We start from the raw sequence: 21,111 nt of genomic DNA on the forward strand, positions 1-21,111 counted from the left end.
TGGTGAGTGATCTTGCTAAAATGTCAGCCTCTTTCTTGTGCTTGGGAAAAGATCAGTGTAGTTTAGTAATTTGAAATGAGCAGCAGGCATAGTTCACTTCACACAGGGAACGTATGCCAGAGAATTGAGCTATATATGCAGATAAATTAAAGTTAATGAGGGGCTCTCATTCATATAAATAATTAGGTAAATGCGCCATGACGATCAAATGGCTACTCAAGTCCCTATTTTTTATGTGAATTTTCAAAAAGTAGAATTGGTTTCAAATATATAATGGTAATGTTGAGTTAGCCTGGCAGGCTCTTGCTTTTTAACTACCCTCTTAGCCAGCAGAGACTTTGTGATGACCCTGACAAGCCTGCTTTTTCCTTGGGCGAAAATGAGATCAATAACTGTCTCCTGGATTCTGGTTCTGGCCGGTTGTCATGTTATACAGTATGGATTCCCGAATGATAACTTTGTGATGTTTACCCTTGGCTGTCCTCTCGTGCCTGTTCTTCTGTCATGCCTGTCCCTCCTGACTCAGACCCCCTCCTCTCCTCTAGCTGGTCAGCATTTCATGTGGTTTCCAGACTGATCTGTGTGAGCCCTCTCTTCTCCTCTCTCAACACAACTCACTTGGCAAATGTCTGTCTTCCAACATGACATGTAAACTCAAAAGCCTGCCCCAGAAACAGAGACAGGAGAGGTGTGAAACCCAATGGAGCCACAGCCAAAACTCGTTAATGCAATATTCTACTGTAAAAACTCTCACACATTGGGGTTGGATGATGGGGTCAGACCTCATGGTCCCTGGGTGCAAGGCAAGTTCAAAGAAATATAAAATTATACCTTTCTCGGTTGACTGTCAAATATCTGTATTAAAAGAAATTTAGCCTGGGAAGTCCAGCCAGATGTGGTCACTCGAGATAGCTTTTCCCGTTGCTTGAAGAGCTAACCATATGAAAGCATTAGCTGCCTCTCTAGCAAGCATCCCTGAACAGTCACTTTGCATCACTCTAGGGAGCCCTTCATGAGTATTGCATAACTTAACCCCAGCACAAGGTTAAGTTTACTGACTCCACAGCAAGCTCTCACTGCCGTTTGTTCCTTTCCATTCCAATGAGAGCAAACCATTCCCTGCTGGATACTTCTAAGGTCGGCCACATAGAATCATGTCCAGACAACAAGGAACTAGAGTGGCTCCACAGAGCTCAGCAGTCCCATGGTGACTTGTGAAACGTGAAGAAAACAAAATGATTTCTTTTGCTGACCCCGTCCCCTAGCCCTTTGTATTCAAGGGTGTCACTTCCTTCTTTGTAGGATCTTGACATGCACTATGAGCCCACAGACACTGCGGCAATGGCCCGGACATCTAATCTGAATGAGGAACTTGGCCAGGTAAGCTCTTACTGGCACAGTTGGATCAGAAGTGAGAGTTGATAGAATTTCTGCCTTGTGTGGTGACTTCAGAGGAAGTAGCAGCTCTTCATTTACCCTTGTTTGAATAACTCCCATAAACGCATTTCTAGTGCCTGACATACAGTGGTTATATTTCATAGCGAAATTTTCAAACAGTAAAAAGATTTTTCTTTCAAGGTGAGATACTGTGCAAAGGCTAGGTGTGTTTCTTAGCAGGCAGTCTGATGAAAATATTGGCTGTTTTTGAGTTATAGGACTTTCATCCGGAACGAAGAAAAAGTTTTAAGTTGTATGAGTCGAGTCAAATAAGAATTCAGATTAGATTTATAACTGAGACTTTATTAATGTATACAGCCTTGCCTCACCTACCAGGGATTGTTCTGAGCAGTGCATTATCAGGAGATGTCATCATTATGTAAGCTTCATAAAATTCACACAGCTATGACCTCAGCAGGCAAGCGATATAGTCTTGTGGTGTCCACATCATACGTGCATCCTTCACCAGCTGAAGCATCCTTAGGTGGCATGTGACTGTGTGTGTGTAACCATTTATAGGTGCTAACTGAAAAAGGATTTTTGTTTTCTCTCCCTCCACTTTCCAACGCCAACTATTGAAATTGCATTTAGAACAGATTATATTGTTCCTTACCAATTTAGATGGTGTCTGAAGTTAACTACACAAGCTCTTGCCAACCGTAGAATTTCTTGTTATTTTGAGAATTACTGGCTAGGTCTTAGTACTGTCTGTGTTTGAAAATAGCAGTGAAACATTCTGTCAAAATTCAGACTATCCTGAAGCAGATTTCTCTCTGACTCTAGTTTTTCTAGTACACATTAATATCCATATACAAGATAATTGATCACTAAAATACTAAAAGAGCTGGATTGCTCCTTAAAGAATGTACTAGAAGTAATTCTAGCTGTCATTATACCCCCACAGTAGAACAAAGTTGACTTTTAAAGAAAATATAATTTAAATACATTTTCTTCCCTCTATAAAAATCTTCTGGCCAGGATGGATATAACTCATAGGTAGGGCTCTTGCCTGTTATGCATAAGACACCAAGAGGAACATTTTAAATTTTTTTTTAAAACCCCGAAATATTAATTAGGACTTTAAACTTGTTCATAGGTTAAATACATATTTTCTGACAAAACTGGGACCCTGACGTGCAACGTGATGCAGTTTAAGAAGTGCACCATCGCGGGCGTGGCTTATGGGTGAGTGGGTTCCCTTTACTTGGCGTAAGAAATACACATTTAATTGATGCATCGGTTTGAAATATTTGGAAGTTCTTGTGCAAGGAGGGTTAAAGTTTTGTTTTGCTTTTCAGTCTAGAAAGCAGTTCTTTTTACTCTGGGGTGGATTAATTGTGTATTTTACAGTTAGTCTTGCTTTTTTGGGGGGGATGCTATGCGGTGGAGAATGACTGGCATGTCTCTCAGTATTTAGGGCCTTGTAAGGTCGCCGTCTGGGCCTGGCGATAAGAAACCATTTCCCTTTACTCGGACCTAAGTCAGGGTGCAGTGGAGATATGGGAAGAAGCTGCAGAGGGGCCTTCATCTGTTGTTAAGTTAAATTATACTATGGTGCTTAGACAATTACTCTTGTTTTATCCTTTATTATGTCTCCTCTTTGCAGTCACAGAGCAATCTAAAGTGCTGGTGACAGGAAGGAGGTAGGGACACAAACATATTCACTTTGAAGAACAGCAGTGATAATGTCCTTCTGACTGGCTGTGGCGTCCATTTACTTTATGTCTTATTATATGTGTGCCTACCTAAACCTTGAGTGGCACTAGCCTTATCAGCAAATTTTGCAACTGTCCTTACCTCAGTGAAGCGAGTCAATACTGGTTTCTTAATCACACTTTCTTGCTTTGGGCATTTCTGACTTATACCCACTGTTTTCATTCATGCGTTATCTTTAAGCAGCAAGTCAGTGGAAAAGGGGTGTTCAGTTTTGAAGACATTTTAAACCGAATTTGTTATTATTCCTATGTACAGTGTCTGCAAACAGGAACAGAGACCAATATGCTTGTTCCCAAGGGCAAGAGAGAATTTGATTCAGAATGACTTCAGCCTGTGGATACAGCAATTGATGTCTTTTCCACACCATAGAGACAGGCTTTTGATTTGGGAAGAATACTGATGTTTCCAGTTTGCATTTTTTTTTTCCTCTCTTTATCCTGAAGCCTGATAGTTCTCAGACAAAACAGCTCTCCCCCATCTTCCCCAGAATTGTTCCTGGGCAGGAGACTCATAGGCACATTCTTTGACATCAAGTACTTACACATTCTACACATGGTTCAGTCAGAGGCAGAAGGGCTTTTCCTTATGCTCAGAATAGGGTCTTAACCTTGACCACAAGTGTAGAAGCGGAGCTCTTCCCTTGTCTGTCGATAACTTCTTCACGCAAAGTGTGGGAGGACAGCCTGGGTTTGAGTGAAGTGCCAGTCCTTACAGGTGGGCAATGAAATGAACATCCTGTGAGAACATTTAAAATTGAGGTGAAGAGATAAAGTATGAATCTTAGAGCTGTGTCTTCGATTCCCTCCTGCGACCTTAGACAGTTCCCTTTCAGATATTCTTAACTCTGTAAAGCTTTAATGAAACTCAATGAAATGAACCTCTAAGGTCCTTTCAAGCTGTGGACCCCTAGCATCATGTTTAGTAGTAAGAACAGATGTCCCTTTGTTTGCAGATGATCAGCAATATGATAGGAGTGAGTCCTGCTCAGGTGTGGCGTCATGTTTTCAAGAACACTGGAAGCCACACTTCAGCTAGTTAAGCTCCTTCCAAGCATCACTGAGGGTTTGTTCATTTGTGTTAGTGCCCATAGGTCTTGGTGTGATTTTATGTATATATTTCATATGTGAATTATCAGGGGTGTAGCCTTGTTGCCTGTTCGCACAGGTGACACACAGAGAAGAGTCAGTCACAGCCAGCCATCTTACTGTGCACTCGTGGGTTGCAGGAACCTATGCAGTTTTTCATTTACACTCTCTGTTCAATACGAGGAGGGAGTGCAGAAGAAATCCTGGTGTTCATCCCCACTGCACCCTCAGGAAATGACAAAGCAAGAGAAAGTAACACACTCTGGATGCCAGCAAACAATCTTACAGCTAATCCTCCTTCAGGCTCTCAGACGAGTCCTGTGCTGTCTCATTGGATCAGCTTAGAAGGCCAGGGCTGTCAATCTCCCGGCAGCGCAGTTTTTAGCAAGTTCTCTGTATCCAGCAATTCTGTAAGAATAGAATAAACTCCAGTGTTTCAGAATTTAATTCTAACAAAGTTTCTCTCATTTCACTTAAGCTCTGCCTCAGACTTCCTTTGGATTTCATGACAAATGAAATTCAAAGATTCATACACAGTTGCCAGCCATCACTGTTTCATAGAAATCAACTTTGTAATAAGGATACCTCTGTTTATACCACTGTCACACACTTAGGAAAGTCTCAGTGTAGCAGGTTACACTGTGGGGATGTTGTCACAGCGGATTGAGTTTCTGCAGTAAATAAGCACATCTGTGTTCAGGGACCGAGTTCTCAACACTGTGACAGTTTGAAGAGTTTTTCGTATAGCCAGTACTTGTCAGCAATTTAGTCTATGCTATCTTTGGGGCAAAAAAATAAAATAAAATAATTAAAGAAAAACAACGGTCTATTAAGCAACTTGAATAATTCTTTTGTTGCTGTTTTATTTTTATTTGAGGGATCAGACGTTTGACTAGTGTTAAATCATGCACCCTTCCCCTTTAGATAAAACAGATGAAGATTCTTAACAACAATAGTATGTGAGTAGTTTACATGGAGGTTTTGTTTAGAAGCATGTTTGATAGATCAGCTAACTCTACAACCCTGAGGAGAGATCCACCAGGAAAATCTTCACAGTTATCCTACACCCAGCTCCAAGGACTAGATTATAGCCTGCTCATGTGTCTGGTGACCAACCATGACCTTTCATTTACCTACAACAAATATTGATCTGCCTCCTTCTGCGGGTGGCTCTTTGTTAGGTATCAGAAACCTACTAATAAACCGAGTTTACATGGTTTCCGCACAGAATTCACCGTGGTCGATAGGTATTAGTTAATTATAATACAATAGTGCTAACATGGATTAGGATAGTTGCGAGCCTCAGATGGCATGGGATAGAGTAATGAGGTCAAGGGATGCTTCTACACATAGTGGTCTTTAACCCAAATCTGAGAATGAATTTAAGTGCCGAACTCCCCGGGACAGATATGATCACACTGACTTGTCTTCATGGCAACTCATACAGACAAGTCACTTGCTGCCCATCACCCTCTGGATGCCACTCAACTTCTGCCAGGGCTGCACCAGACTCAGGGGCAGGCACTGTGGCCCTTGTGCTCTGGGGCTGGTAAGTCTCATGACTTAGGAAGCACTAGCTCCAGAGCTGGTGTAAAGCCTTGAGCAGGGGTACATACAGTACCAATGCAGCCTGTCAGGACCTTCCCTATGAATGGGACACAATACCAATGCAAGCTGACAGGACCTTCTCTATGAATGGAATACAATACCAATCCAAGCTGTCAGGACCTTCCCTATGAACAGGACACAATACCCATGCAAGCTGTCAGAACCTTCTCTATGAATGGGGCACAATACCAGTGCAAGCTGTCAGGACCTTCTCCATGAGCAGGGGCACAATACCAATGCAAGCTGTCAGGACCTTCCTCCAGTGTTTCCTGATTGGACAGTTACCAGCGCTCCCCTGGATAGTGCCAGGGATGGAACCCAAACTTTGAGGTTAATCGCAAGTGATTGCCCTTGGTTCTACAGCCCATTTCCACAGGCCAGCACCTTTCCTGGAAATCCAGCCCAAAATGGTCAGGGTGAGTGTTTCCTCCAAAACAATAAACACAAGCCTGTGACAGGAAAGAATAGTGGGCCAAAGGATCCCTTTCATTGTGACTGCTGTAATGGAGGGGATGTTGTTCCTGGACGGAAAATTAATGTTTTGGAAGTACAAGACACTGCCCTGGCTAGGTAGGTTAAAAGTGGGTAGGCGTTTAGGGAGTTAATGAAGTCTTTAAGTTTCCAGCAGCTGTTGTGCTTATCAAGAACCATCTGTGCATTTGAACTCTACCTGTGTATAGAAAGTCTAACTTAAAGGGGAGATGCTGATTTAACATGTGTAATGAAAGAACTGCGAAATAAGAAAATCTACTCTGATGGGTATTTTGTGTGTCATGTGGAGGTTGGAATGGACTGTGTATCCGGGGATCTTTTCTCATGCTTCATGGACTCATGGGTAAAATTAAAGTATCATTGAAAACATGTTTCAAGATTAAAAATTGTTTGATGGGTGGACTATTTTGAATATCAGTGGTTCCATTTAATCAAACAAAGTAACAATTAACTTGTACTTTCCCGTCCCCTCTTAGGAAGTTAGTCATTGTCTCAAGGCAGTAAAAGCTTCCTGAAAAATATTTGGCAGATTTTTTTTTCTGTGCCCTAGGTGACTAGCATGTTTGTGTTGTTAAAATACTTTGTAATGGATATAAATATAGATGATTGACGTCCTACGGGCTTTATAGCATATGTTTAAACAGCTAAATTTAAACATGTTTATTACTAAATTCTGGCTTCTGAGCATCAATCAGTTCTGGGCTATGGAGTACCTTTGTAACTCCACCTGGTTACCATAAATCCTCACGTTCTGCACATTGTACTAACCGCCATTCTTTCAGATCCAACTAAAAGCTCATTTTTCTTAGCTTTCTAGAAACCCGCCTCTTAGCACTTCCCTCATTCATGGTTTTATGTTTCCAGCCTTTCTGTGATTGTTTTTCCCTCTCTTTCTGTCCTTCCTCTTGAAGCCATGTCCCCGAACCTGAGGATTATGGGTGCTCGCCTGATGAATGGTAAGCTACTTTGAACCTTTGATCTCTTTGAAAGGTTCCCTTGCATGGCTGTGTTAGTTTCCCTGGTCTCGCTTCCCTGGTCTCGCGGGAAGTCTTCCCAGGTGCTGGGTGATGACGCTCCGCAGTGCATGTTTCTTAAACTCTGTTAAGTATCTTTAATTTTTCTATCGAAAAACCTTTATAAACATATTCTGAAGCTTTAAAAGTTGCTAGAGCCTTGTATTATTTATCTATTACCTGTGAGGATTGATTCCGAAGTGCCCTGGTAGGGAACACTCAGCTATAGCTCTGAAAGCTTGCTTGTGTTTTTTTAGCTCGGCACTGCCCCCTTCTGCCTGAGCTGCGGAACAGATGATGCTGGGCCATGTCATGCAGTACAAGTGTCCTTTTCCACTGCTCCTTATTCTAGTGTCTCTTCCGAGGCTGTAAGATGACCTTTAAATGTGCAGCACAAGTGTTCTGAACTCTAACAGTGGACGCAGCATGATTCACTTCAGTTCCTGTTTTTCACTTTTTCCTGATTCTTTGTGAATTTCACGTCATGCATCCTGACGTCAGCATCACCTTAGATTTATTAAACACAGCATATTATGAGTTTAGCTTGACTGCTATGGGAAGTTTCTGGGTTGTTCTACTTTAAAATCCTTTCAGCCCTGGGTTTATGTTTTTATCTAGGGTAGTTTAGTGAATTTTGTTTTTGTGTGAGTTGTCATGATTTGGTAGCAAATAAAAGTTATGAAATTGATTCCTTTAGAGCTTTTTTTTGAGAATACTGATTTTTGAGACTATTGAGGCTCTCTTCCATGTATTTGGATCACATATACTTTATGATTAAGTTATATTCCCACTGTTCGTTGTGTTCCAGCCACAAAATAAGTGTTCAACCAACTGGAATTTATTTCACTAGAGATTTACTAAGAGTTTGTAGTAAACCTCCTAATACCCAAGGCTCATTGCTGATGGAGGCAGGTGTTTGATTCGTGTGACTAGTGGCACCATCAATGCCCGTTACACAGAGTTCCATACCTTGTCAGAACATTTTATCATTGGTTGGCTATTCAAGCTAAGCACTGCATACACCCCTACTTATTTGGTCCTGTGACTCTAGTTACCATGTTTATTGGGGTGTTCTTTGACTTGTGGCTGAGTGCCATCTGAGTAAGCTCCTCAGGCTTTTTAGGACCTGTGTGTCTTTTCATTCGCTGCTTGCCTATAGCATAATAATCCTACCATTTTAAACCCTGTTTAGTAATATAGTAATATAGAGCTAATACACACATCTTCTTATGAGACATAATTTGGTTTTCTTAGCTTCTCCAAATACATATATAGAGTTGACCCAGATCATTAAAAGCTATGAGCAGAGAATGTTTTGTGGCGTCAGTCACTGCTGGAAAGAGATGATACCATTTCATCTTCCTCGTAAGGATTATTTTTCATAAAATATCTTTTTGGGAAAAATCTGAATTCAAGTGAAATATCCCAGCTTTTTCACAAATTGTATATTTTAACTTGCCATTGAATCTACAAAAAGGTTGCTGTTTTAAAAATCAGCACCAGGAAAGACATGTGTCGCCTCACCGTTATGGCAAAGGCGCCCTCTTTGTGTCCTTGGGTTCTCCATCTGTAAAGTGATTACGTGTAGGCTTGCAAAGGTGGGGGTACAGATCTGTGAGGTTCTGTGTAAGGTCGTGTGGAGTAGCCATGCATGTGAACTTTGGATTCTGACCCCCAAAGTTCGGATCTTGACATAACCTTAAAACAGGCCACTTGTGGCCCGAGTAGCTTCATTGGAAAACTGTGGTCACCAATAGCACTTACCTCCGTGAGAAACTTTGAAGATTAATTGAACTCTAACCAGAAGGCTTTATTCTCACTCCTCGTCATATCTGTGACACAGTCATTTTCAAGTTGATAGAATTTAGGTAGAAAAGCCAGTAAGTAATCTGCCCAAGAACACAGCCAGCAGACATGGAAACCAGCACTAAGCCCAGCGGAGCCTGATTATGAAGGAGGTTCACTCTATCCCACACCCATAGGCATTAAAGGACTTGTGTTTCTCTCAAAATTGGCATGGAATCCTGCAGACGAATTCCTTTCTATTAAAAACTGTTATCTAAAGTGATAGCATAAATTTTGAGAGGATTAGAAAGAAAAACACCTTTTGCTTTCAACACTCGTGTAATCATAATTTCTTCTTATTTTCAAAAGATATAAGTTTTTTAATATATAGATATATATATATAGATTTTTAAAAAAACTTCCTTTGGAAAGTGTAAGGATAAGCAGCACCAATAGCTGTCCCTGTCAGTTGTTTTAAAGGTATGTGCCCTGGGCCAGTTTCATCCCACCTGTGCCTTTCTCCCATTATTATTCTGAAGCAAATCTCACAAAATAGATTATTTCATTTTTTCTTAAGTATTTGATATAGTCACACATCATATTCTTGTTGTTTTCGAGTAAATGGCCACAGGGTGATTCTCCAGAGGAAATGCCTTTGAGTCTGTTGTAATTGGAGCAGCGGGGCTGTGTCCCCAGCACCCCGGCCGCCTGGCTAGCTTATGCCCCAAAATAACAACACACAAATTGTATTCTTTTAAGCACTGCTTGGCCCATTAAATCTAGCCTCTTCTCTGCTAACTCTCGCAGCTGGACTAGCCCATTTCTAGTAATCTGTGTAGCCCACGAGTTGGCTTACCAGGGAGATTCTAGCCTACATCCATCCTGGGTCGGAGCTTCATCGCGTGTGCCTCAGAGAGCAGAGCTATCACGTCTTCCCCGGAGAGGGGAGCATGGCATCTCTCTGAGGCATCTGCCCCTGAGAGGAGAGCTGTCGAGTCTGAGCTCACTTCCTCTTCCTCCCAGCATTCTGTTCTGTTTACTCCACCCACCTATGTTTTAACCTATGAGGGCCAAGCAGTTTCTTTATTGCTTAACCAATGAAATCAACAGATTGATATATGACACTCCCACATCACGAGTCGGCCCTGCAGTCATTTCAGTGGCTTTGGCTATTATTATAGCATCTGCAGTTGATACTAGTCTCTCTTTTCTGTTGGTTATTTTCTCATTATATTCTAGTCTATAATTATGTGTGGAGTGAGTGGCATTTATTTATTCTGCTGTAAAAATGTAGGCTCGCTGAAGCATTCTTCCAGGCATGCCCTTATAATAATGAGCTCTAACACATCTATATTAGCGTCTGTCTTCAAAGTAATCCCCTTGGCAAGCTGTCTTATTCAGTGGTGCAGACTTTCACACAGTGTTTTAGAGCTCCTCTTTTGCAGTTGCCTTCAGAAATACTTGTAGTCACCCAGGAAACTGAGTCTCATTGTTTTGGTCCAAACCAACCATTATCAGTAAAAACAGCGAACTTAATCACCCGTTCATATTCTTGGACTTGACTCTGAGTAACAAACTCATGGCTAAAAATTAAATCTCCCTGCAAGCAATTTTGATTCCAGACCAGCAGCATCTTTAAAAATCTGAAGGGACAGACCCTTAAAAAAGAAAGAAAAAAAAAAGTCAGTGCCCTTACGGCTGGGGCCAGAAAGTCCTTCTGCTGTGGCAGCAGGGTTTACTAGGTTAGGGAAGGGGTCAGTCCCTGGGTCAGAGAGGATGCCAGCCCAACGGGCTCTATTCCACCCTGCTCATTGCCTCAAAAAACTGCTTTGTGCTGCCAAAGGAGCTCTACCTCATGTTGTCCCGGAGATGTGGCACTGATCAGGAAACCAACCTCTACACAGCAGCTGTATGGTGGACTGTCCACCCTGAGCTTGTCCTGGCTGACACACTATGTAAGTGCTGTTCCAGTAGCTTTTCACCACCCAGCCCGTCACACAGTGTCTCCTGGGCCATGTGCCAGTGGCTGGGATTCACTTGGCCTCCGAAACAGAAGATTTTCCAAGTCAGATGGGGATGCTGTTAATCAACACATTTCACTGAAGTGTTGAAGAGAGAGATGTACCTTTCTTCTGGCTTTGAGATGATTTTGATTTTAAAATTGAAGCCTTGGGGTAGAAAGCGGAGTTCTTGCAGACCGAGGACTCTGCTTCCCTGCGATCCTTGCCACGGGTAATTATTACATAGCTCTAGGGGTTAACATGTGAGCACAGCCCGGAGTCATTATCTTACGGGATATTGGTTATCAGTGTTCACCACGTGTTCTTGTACAGGTTAGCCTGCCAGCATCACCTACACCAGTGCTAATCTCTCTATGGCTGGAGTGCTCTTGCCTAGTGGTCCCCATTGGTTTCTTGGAACAACTTAATGAAAAATGCAGGAAGTCTCCTTTCAAAGCCTGTTCTTCTTGGGAAGGTTTCTGGACAGGAAAAAGTTGGGAGGGAGCAAAGGCTTGAAGGAGGGACTTGCCACCTAGTGGTGCAAGATCTAAAACACACTCTTGACTGGAAGGAAGTCCAACAAAAACAAACCACTCCGAAAAATGCCGGTAGAAAATGGAGGGATGGAAAGGCAGAAAACTGAGGGGCAGAGCCTCGTGATTTGACAAAGAGTGATTGAGAATGAGTAGGGGCTGCCCAAGATCAGAGTGTGTGAGGTTCTGTGAAGGCTTGCTGCTTAGGAGGAAGAGCTACGGAACTTGTGACTTGAGGCCACACTATAGCATTCCCTAGCGAGGTTCCCTGCTTGGGAGAAACAAAAGTACCCACCCAAGGGCCTCATAAGTCTTGGATCCAGTCCTTACCCCATCCCAAAATCTAGGAGCTGCAGAAATTAGACATTAAGCAAGGTCTAAGAGTAACTGGCCAGCCCAGACGTGTTCCCAGAGGGACATCTAGGGAACAATCTGTCTTTTAAACTTTGGCTAGAGAAGCCTTGTCAAACAACCCTTTCTGGGGAAAGCTGATGGATCTGAACCACGTGAGGAGTGTAGAGATAGAATTGAAAAGACCATTGGTCCCTTTGGGTCTGGCCTGAATTAAAAAATGCTCTTGTCCCAGTACACACACCGATATAGAGCCTCCTTAACAGTAGCCCTGCAATTGGATGGATACAAAAGTAGATGAGTCATGTGATGGCCAGCAAGCTATCTCTTCATCCACACTCAGTTGCATTAAATCAAGAAAAGAGATTTCTAGAACCTCTGTCTCCCATAAATTGTACTAATGTTCAGATTCTTTATTGTTTCTTAGTCAGAACAGGGCTTGATGACCCCTTTTTCACAACCTTTATTGTGAATAAGAACAGGCTTCAAACAAGTTAAAGGTGCACATAAAACACAACCTGCATCCTGTCTGTCTGAAATCTGCCTGGAGAATTCTAGTTTTTTTTCATGTGAAAATATTTAGATGTGTGCTGAAAGTTGTATGTTTTTATCTCTAAGCCAGAGATAGTGATGCACACCGTCCTAGCCCTTGTAAGATTGAAGCAGAAGAATTGCCAGGAATTCAAGGCCAGCACAGGATACAGCACCAGGACAGCCAGAGCCATCAAGACACTATCTCAAAGGGGGGGAGGGGTAAAACAAACTGTAGGCATAGACCATCAGCCCCCAATATAAAAGACACAAAGAGAAAGAGAGGTTTTGGGTTTTGTGTGTGTATCTGTCTCATCAAGGGTGTTGAACACAATTTAAACACAATCCTGCATACTAGGGACTTCTGTAGTGTTTATCTGAAGTTTGTCCTGCTTGCTTCTGGACAGTAAAGCCAGCCATTGCCTTCTAGTGGTCTGTCCAGATGTCCTATTCTCTAACCTGTTCCCTGCTCTCATTGAAATAGTGACTTTTGTAAGACAGGGAAAAGCAGTCCTCATAGTCACACTGCTGCTTGTGTCTTTGTTCATGTGCATGAGCTGTCTGTGTCCATAGGGTGTGCAGTTTGGTCTTGTGTAGTGTATGTAGATATTTCAAGTGGCTATTATCTGAGACTTGTTCACACTGCGGGGAACTGTCCCTTCCATACAGTATTCTGTCTTGTGGACACACCACAAGTCCCTTAAACAGTACTCTGGTTACCTCTGCTGTTGTCATTGATGCTCTTGAAGAGCCAGAAGGGAAAACTGTTTCCTTCTTATCAAAAGAATGTAGCCTCCCTCTGGGTGGAGACCAGCCCTGGTCCCCCAGGATTAACCCAGGTGGGTCAGTCACCTTCAGTCCTGCTGAGGAAATGGGAGGGGTGATTGTTCTTTTAATGAGACTTTTTCTCATTAATTAATTAATGAGACTTTTTCTTCCCCTTATTCAGGGGAAGTCAAGCTGCAGTTGTGAAGTCAGCATAACTTTTTCTTTTACCTCTCCTTCTCTCCTCTCCCTCCCCCCACTCCTCCCCCTCTGCCACCTTCTCCTCTCTCTCTCTCTCTCTCTCTCTCTCTCTCTCTCTGTGTGTGTGTGTGTGTGTCTGTCTCTCTCTCCCTTCCTCCCTCCCTCCTTCCCTCCTGTACTTGCCAAACATAGGCATGGGCAGGGTATACTTTCCCAGGTACTCTGGTCTTTCTTATTCTTTTTTCTTCTTTTTCTTTTTTCTTTTCTTTCTTTTTTTTGTTTTTTGTTTTGTTTTGTTTTGTTTTTGGTGGTGGTGGTGCTGATGATAGATAGGGATGTTTTTTTGTTTATTTGCTGTGGCTGTTCCTCCAACTCACAGTGGCTTACGAACTAAGGCCTACTTTCTTCCCCTTCTCCATCTTATTCTTCCAGGGATCTACACAGATGTACACCTTGCTTCTCTGGGTTTTTTTTTTCTTTTAGACACTAATAAAATTGTCCTCAAGGTTTCTTCTGAGCCTAGTCCTAAATTCTTTTATTAATAAGGCTAAGAACCCAGAGGAAAGACCCTGTAGAATCAGTTCTTGCCTTACACCTGAGAGTCCTAGGGGCCAAATTCCAGTCGCCAGGTTTGCCGTCAGCTGCCTTTTCCCACTGAGCCATCTCATCAGTCCCAACAGTAAAACTATACTTTTTAAATGAGAATGTTTATAGAAATGTGTTCGCTCTTCTATCTTCCCACTGACAAATCATTTGAAAGCCGTTAGATCCCGTACTTAATACTCAACAAATAAAACCAATGATAATTTTCAGAATTCTTAACTACAACTTGCTAGCAAAGATTTTTTAAATATTTTATTTATTTGTTATGTATATGGTGTTCTGTTTCTATATAGGCCAGAAGAGGGCGCCAGATCTCATTACAGGTGGGTGTGAGCCACCATGTGGTTGCTGGGAATTGAACTTAGGACCTCTAGAAGAATAGCTAGTGTTCTTAACCACTGAGCCATCCTTCCAGCCCTAGCAAAGATATCTCATATAACTTGTATAATCCACCAGCCAAGTGCTGATATTTAAATAAAAGAAGCTGGGTAGTGTTGCAAACACTCATGAGATTTACTTCATCAGCTCAGGGAGGCGTACTGGTTCCATTTATTCGACTTTCTTCAGTGACCTCTCCCTTTCACACTGCGGTTTAGGGTGTCAGAGGATGTCTTGGTGCTTCACACATTAGCGCTGTCAAAACTCCGTAACTCAAGCTTAAATTATGATTAAAATCTTCTAGACTGTCATTACTTATTTCATTGAGATGTTGGTTTTTCCTCAGTCAATTCTGAAACTTTTATACAGAAAAGAAAATGTTCACATTTACATTTTCAAGGTGCATTCAAAGATACTTTGCAGTATTTTGCTGTGCCTACTTACATGCTCCTGGTTTTGGGTTTGCGTTTCTTAAATACAGGTTCATGAGTTAATAATAGATTAAAAGTTAATGCAGATCCTATTTGTTTCAAGTAAAGTACATAATTCATTTGTTAATGTAAAGAACCAGCCACAACACAAATCCCATATACATTCGTGATTAGTTTCCTTTCTGAATAGCTTAATATGATATTCTCAGAAATAATCTTTTACATATTTATAAAGGTTGTCAAACTATGTAAATATTTTATTGTTCACATTTTTATATTTCATACAATCATTTGTATTGTTACTACATATAAAGGGTTCTCAGTTGGCCAAAGTAAAATCATATTTTAGTAACCTCATTAATACTTAGAATATTTTTTAAAAGCATGATAGTCATGAAATCAATTATTTGAATTCATTGAAGATAATCATTCATCATTAGTTAGAAAGTAAATGGATAGGCCTGTCTGTATAAGCGATCCAACTTTGCTTTATTTTTTTTCCCCTTTAGGCAGAACTCACAGTTTGGAGATGAAAAGACATTTAATGACTCCTCACTGCTGGAGAATCTCCAGAATAACCACGTAAGTGTCGTCAGAAGGTGATCTGTTCCCCCGGAGATGAGCACTCGCGTCTTTCTCGGCTGTCCTCCATCTTTCTGTTTTTTTGTTTTTACTTGCATGATCTTTTTTTAGATTTCTTTTACTTTGTGTGTACCAGTGTTCTAAATGTCTCCTGTGTCCAGATGCTTGTGTCTTTCCAAAGATTTGAAGTTTCCCGCTGTGATTTTATTGAGCCTATTTTATACGACCCCTAAATAGGAAGGGGAGATAGAATATAGTTAGAGTAAACAGAATTCGAATATTATTAAAGCTAGAGGAAAATCAGAAAGTCTACAGAGGACGGAGTGGGGAGAAAAACAAAAGTCAGGAAGAGCGGGCTGTAGGTATGAGAACAGAACACGGCAGAGTGGTGCAGAAGCGGGTCTAACCTGGTTGAGCAATACAGCATATGTGGATGCCAGTGGGATTCTTTACAAAAAAAAATAAAAACAGCAAAAATGAAAGTAAACTAAAACACAAGGTACTGTATCATCAATCCTAATCTCTTCTTGCTTATACTGTTAGAAAATGCCTTTCTTCTCCCTCAGCTGCTGTAGTTTTAACATTGGTAAAAGTACCTGCCCATCTTAGTACCAACTTACGACACAGCCTTAGTAATGACTTATGACATCATAGCCTTAGTACTGACTTATGACATCATAGCCTTAGTACTAACTTACAAATTCATAGCCTTAGTACCAACTTACGACACAGCCTTAGTACTGACTTATGACATCATAGCCTTAGTACTGACTTATGACATCATAGCCTTAGTACCAACTTACAAATTCATAGCCTTAGTACCAACTTACGACACAGCCTTAGTACCGACTTATGACATCATAGCCTTAGTACCAACTTACAAATTCATAGCCTTAGTACTGACTTAAGACATCATAGCCTTAGTACCGACTTATGACATCATAGCCTTAGTACTGACTTATGACATCATAGCCTTAGTACCGACTTATGACATCATAGCCTTAGTACCAACTTACAAATTCATAGCCTTTGTACCAACTTACGACACAGCCTTAGTACTGACTTAAGACATCATAGCCTTAGTACTGACTTATGATGACATCATAGCCTTAGTACTGACTTATGACACAGCCTTAGTACTGACTTATGACACAGCTTTAGTATTGACTTACTGACTTATGACACAGCCTTAGTATTGACTTATGACATCATAGCCTTAGTACTGACTTCTAACACAGCCTTAGTACCGACTTATGCCTTAGTACTGACTTATGACATGAATGGATGATATATGGTTGATAGATACATAGATACAAATTTATAGATATATAGATATATTGGAGAAAGGGAAGGTGGCATTACAGAAAAATGCACACATAATCACCCCCACTCAAAGGTTAGATGTCTGAAATTTAAATCTGACTAGAAATTACAAACAAATAAGTGAATATTTTAGAATATGTCTTCTGCCCGCTAAGGACCAAATTCATCATCTTTTTCTCTCATTTCTCTTTAAGAACACAAAATCATGTTAAATAAATGTTTACAGAATGAATGAGGAAGTACAAGAACAAATAAATTGAGCTCTAACTAGGTTTTCTTCATAATAGCTATTGGCTGTAATCCCACACCCCCAATGCTGTCCAGCTGTACTGTTAATAAATGGCCGTGAAGTAACATTACTGCCATTAGTGTCAAATGTTTCAATGAAAGGGATAAATTATGTGTTTACTCCTCACAGCCGACCGCACCTATCATTTGTGAATTTCTCACAATGATGGCAGTCTGCCACACAGCTGTACCAGAGAGAGAAGGCGAGAAGATCTTTTACCAGGCAGCATCTCCAGGTACAGAAGAAGCAACAATGGAGTATTTTTCTGTAGACAGTTGTTCTGAAATTTGGCATTATAGAACTTAAATTTTCAATTTAATTTATAAATGGAACATAACCATGATTTTAGATTTAAAACAATTGGATCCTAATTAGAAGCTTGGCTTTCAGGGTTAAATGTGTGTGTGTGTGTGTGTGTGTGTGTGTGTGTGTGTGTGTGTGTGAAAATATGTTGTTTTGTGTATGTGATTTTTCTCAAATTAATTATATGGAAAATTGAGTTATAAAGTGTACACAAAGGAATAAAATATTTGTATGCATGTAATTATTCCCCCTTATAAGTAACAATAAACTCTTGCGTGATGGGTTTTACGCATAGTCAGATGGGAGATTTGTTTGCCTAAAGAAATCTGCTATGCATGGTTTTAGAACAGAATTCTGCCCTCTCTTTAGGGACTGGAGGGCACCTTTTCTGTGTTCACTTAGGTGAGGAGAGCTTCTTGCACTTCAGGGGCGTTCTATAAAATATTTACTGGTCATTAAGCTATTTAGGCTTGATTCTAGACTTATTTCCAAGATAAAATTAGGTAAATAATCCAAACTTTAAGGGAAATGATACACTTTGTATTTAAAACCATATTCTTAATTAGTGGTTATGTCTTGAACAATTCATCAAATTTCTTAACCAGAGTAAGAAATTTTGTTGTTTCACATAGAGTATATGTGTGTATGTATATTGTGTATGAGTGTATGTATGTGTGTGCACATATGTGTATATGTGTGCACATGTGTGTGTTCACTGTGTGTATGTATGCATGTGTGCATGTGTGTGTATGCACGTGTGGATATGTGTGTGCATACACATGTATGTGTGGATGGATGGATGTGTGTGTGTGCATATGTGTGTCTGTGTGTGTGTATGTGTGTGTGTGTGTCTTATCACTGTCCCCAGTGACAAAGCTTGGTGACATGGTGAGGAAAGCAGCTGACATAAACTAAGCCTCTGTTCCCTTTAAGTGAATCAGATCTCAGGCTTTGGAATTAACACTCAACCATTTGGGGGGAATGGATAAATCTTTAAAAGACTTCCTGCCACGGATTTGGAGAAAGGTATCCTCAAGCGTATGCTGACTAAGGTTCAAGCTGTCACTTTCAGGTGTGGGTCACGAACGGTTGTTCCCATTCCTCTGGCATCATCTTATACACAGAAAGGATGGGTTTCAGAGCATAATGAAAGGAATTTTTAACTGAGCAGAAAACTGCATTGTGCCAGTTTCTTTCCCTTACATTTGCATATATCATCTGTTTCTGTCCCGTTTCTGTCACCTGTTCCCTGACACAGATGAGGGAGCACTGGTCAGAGCTGCCAAGCAGCTGAATTTTGTCTTCACTGGAAGAACTCCTGACTCGGTCATCATAGATTCAGTAAGTCACTTGTGTCTTAAGGATGCTTTAAAACCTGCATAGCACATTCTTGTAGCTTCAGAGATAAAGGCAGTATGGAAAAGATCACAGTGGAACCAAAGTTACCTCTCCAGGGGGCACCACTGTCCTTCCTTTCATTTGGTTCTTTCAACACTTAGCAAAATTGTGGCTGATAATACGCTTGATAGACAATGTTGATTCTTCCAAACTAGACCTATCTACTGATTTTCTGCCCTACTTAAAGGAGATTTATCTGCCTTGAGTCATCTTTCCATTTATTTCTTCTCATGATTCCAGGCATTATTAAATGTTTGGTTATGTGAGTATGCAGAAGCCTGGGTATAGTACATAGGCCTGTTATCACAGTGCACGGGAGGTAGGAGACAGGAGGATCTGGAGTTCAGAGCCAGCATGGGCTACATAGCGAGTTTGAAGCCAGCCTGGGCTACATGAGCCTGGGCTACGCTGTCTCAAAATAGCCAACAACAAGAAGGTCATTCTTCAGGATCTGCTTTTACATGGGAAGTTTTGAACAGATTTATCACAGCAGGTGATATCCGGGTGGCTACAAGCAGACCATGGTTAGTCATCAAGGACATGCAAAACCATAGTGGAACACTACTGAGCACCCACTGGGAAGACTGAAATTAAAATCTTTGATGGAAACAAATGTTAGTGAATTTTTGAAGAGTTTTCTAATAAAGGAAAGCTGCCTCGATGCAGCAGCTATACTCAGTTCTCAGCTACTCGGGAGAAAGGGAAGTTCGTGTCCACCATAGGAGGTCTAATGGAGTGCTCATGGTGGCTGTCTTCACTGCTACGCCCAACTGGAAGCAGATAAATGCATATGAGCAGGGGAGGATGAACAGGTTGAGATCCGTGTGACAATCGAAACAATGAAAAAGGCGAACTCTTGATTCTTGAGTAGTCTGGATAAATCACGAAAACTCTATTGAGGAAGGAAGAATGCCAGGCACGAAGGAAAGCCTCCTTTATGAGCCCATCTGTCTGCAGCTGGAAACTGTGCAGACGTGATTTATAATGATAGAATCTTGAACAGCCATTGCCTTGGGGCGGGGAGAAGATTGATTGGAAATGCAACGAGAATTCATTATGGGTCAGATGTTCTGCATCCTCAACAGGGCGGTGTTTGCACAGGCAGTACCTTTATCAAACTGTACAGTTTGCATTGAAGATCTCTGTGGTTTATTTAATGTAAATGATAGCTCATTTTAAAAATTATTATTAGTGTTTTTATTACACCTGTACATATATTCATAACTAAGCATCTTTGCACTTGGTATCTTTTCATTAAACTCTTTCCTAACTCAAATTTTTTTCTTAAAATTGGTTTTCCATCATTTCCTAAGGATAAATTTTTGACATTTTTTATTGTATCCTTTTCTTTCTCTGACTCTGTGGGTCCTTGCCTCCTTAGCTAGTAAGCTCAGTAAGGCCACAGCAGATAATCTTGTCTGTTGGGAGTTCTGTCGCGGTCTCCACTCAACAGAGTTCTCCCGCCTGCCTCTGTGACCCTCGGAATGCTTCTGAGCCCTCTCCTGTCTTCCACTATTCACTAACCTGAAAGTTTAATAAACTCCCTCCTGTAATTGAGAAGGAGGAAGGGAAATTGTGTTTGTGTTGACATTTTACAATAAAAATTTGTAACAAGTGATTATTTCCAAGAAACCTAAAGTATTTTCATTTCTTTTATTCTGCAGCTGGGGCAGGAAGAAAGATATGAATTGCTCAATGTCCTAGAGTTCACCAGGTAAAGACACATGCTCTAGAATTTGTGTGGGGGGAATACATTTTCATTCATTTTTTGTTTTTCCTATCTATAGCTGGAATGTATGCTTTACTCTTAATTTATGGGTTTAAGCAGAATATTAAGATCTTCCATGTGGTTTAGGTGTCCTGTCTGTAGACAAGTCATGCACAGTTTTCTTCGGGACATGGGACTGTGTGGCTTCTGCTGGCTGTTCAAAGGGTCTTTCTGGGAGTCTGAATTGCCTCCCTGAATCCCAGCTGCAGGACAAGACTAAAGCCCTGCGGCTAGCATGTTAGCTAGCCTTCCGATATAATATCGAGTGTCTGAAACAGTCACCTCCTGAAAATGAGTTTATTTTGACACGTTTTGGAGACTGCACTCCATGACCAATAGCCTAGCTATGCTGGGCCTATAGTGAGGTAACACATGAGTCAGGAACACGGGGAGAAGTAAACCTACTCGCCTCATGGCTCCACTACCATGGAGTCTTCAGAGATGGCCTTAGTGCTCATGAGATACTTACAAATCTCAAAAGAACAAGAAAGTAGACATGGTTTCACAGATGCCCCTCAA

At 41.1% G+C, this 21,111-nt stretch overlaps 1 protein-coding gene across 5 annotated transcripts in view; it reads left to right on the forward strand.

Moving 5' to 3' along the window:
• The window catches only part of Atp8a1 (ATPase phospholipid transporting 8A1), a 209,039-nt gene that overhangs the window by 71,029 nt on the left and 116,899 nt on the right, over positions 1–21,111 (forward strand). For 3 of the 5 annotated variants that reach the window (XM_041671068.1, XM_041671070.1, XM_041671069.1), the window contains exons 13-19: positions 1,303–1,380; positions 2,534–2,622; positions 7,250–7,294; positions 15,439–15,511; positions 17,253–17,358; positions 18,685–18,767; positions 20,489–20,538. In XM_041671068.1, the coding sequence (XP_041527002.1) occupies positions 1,303–1,380; positions 2,534–2,622; positions 7,250–7,294; positions 15,439–15,511; positions 17,253–17,358; positions 18,685–18,767; positions 20,489–20,538 (524 nt within the window). The remainder of the gene's footprint in view (positions 1–1,302; positions 1,381–2,533; positions 2,623–7,249; positions 7,295–15,438; positions 15,512–17,252; positions 17,359–18,684; positions 18,768–20,488; positions 20,539–21,111) is intronic. The other 2 variants (XM_041671072.1, XM_041671073.1) reach the window with 1 other exon arrangement.

The sequence above is a fragment of the Microtus oregoni genome, unplaced genomic scaffold, assembly GCF_018167655.1.
Source record: "Microtus oregoni isolate MIOR12 unplaced genomic scaffold, Mior012 000021F_ref0000039, whole genome shotgun sequence".
NCBI classification, from domain to species: Eukaryota; Metazoa; Chordata; class Mammalia; order Rodentia; family Cricetidae; genus Microtus; species Microtus oregoni.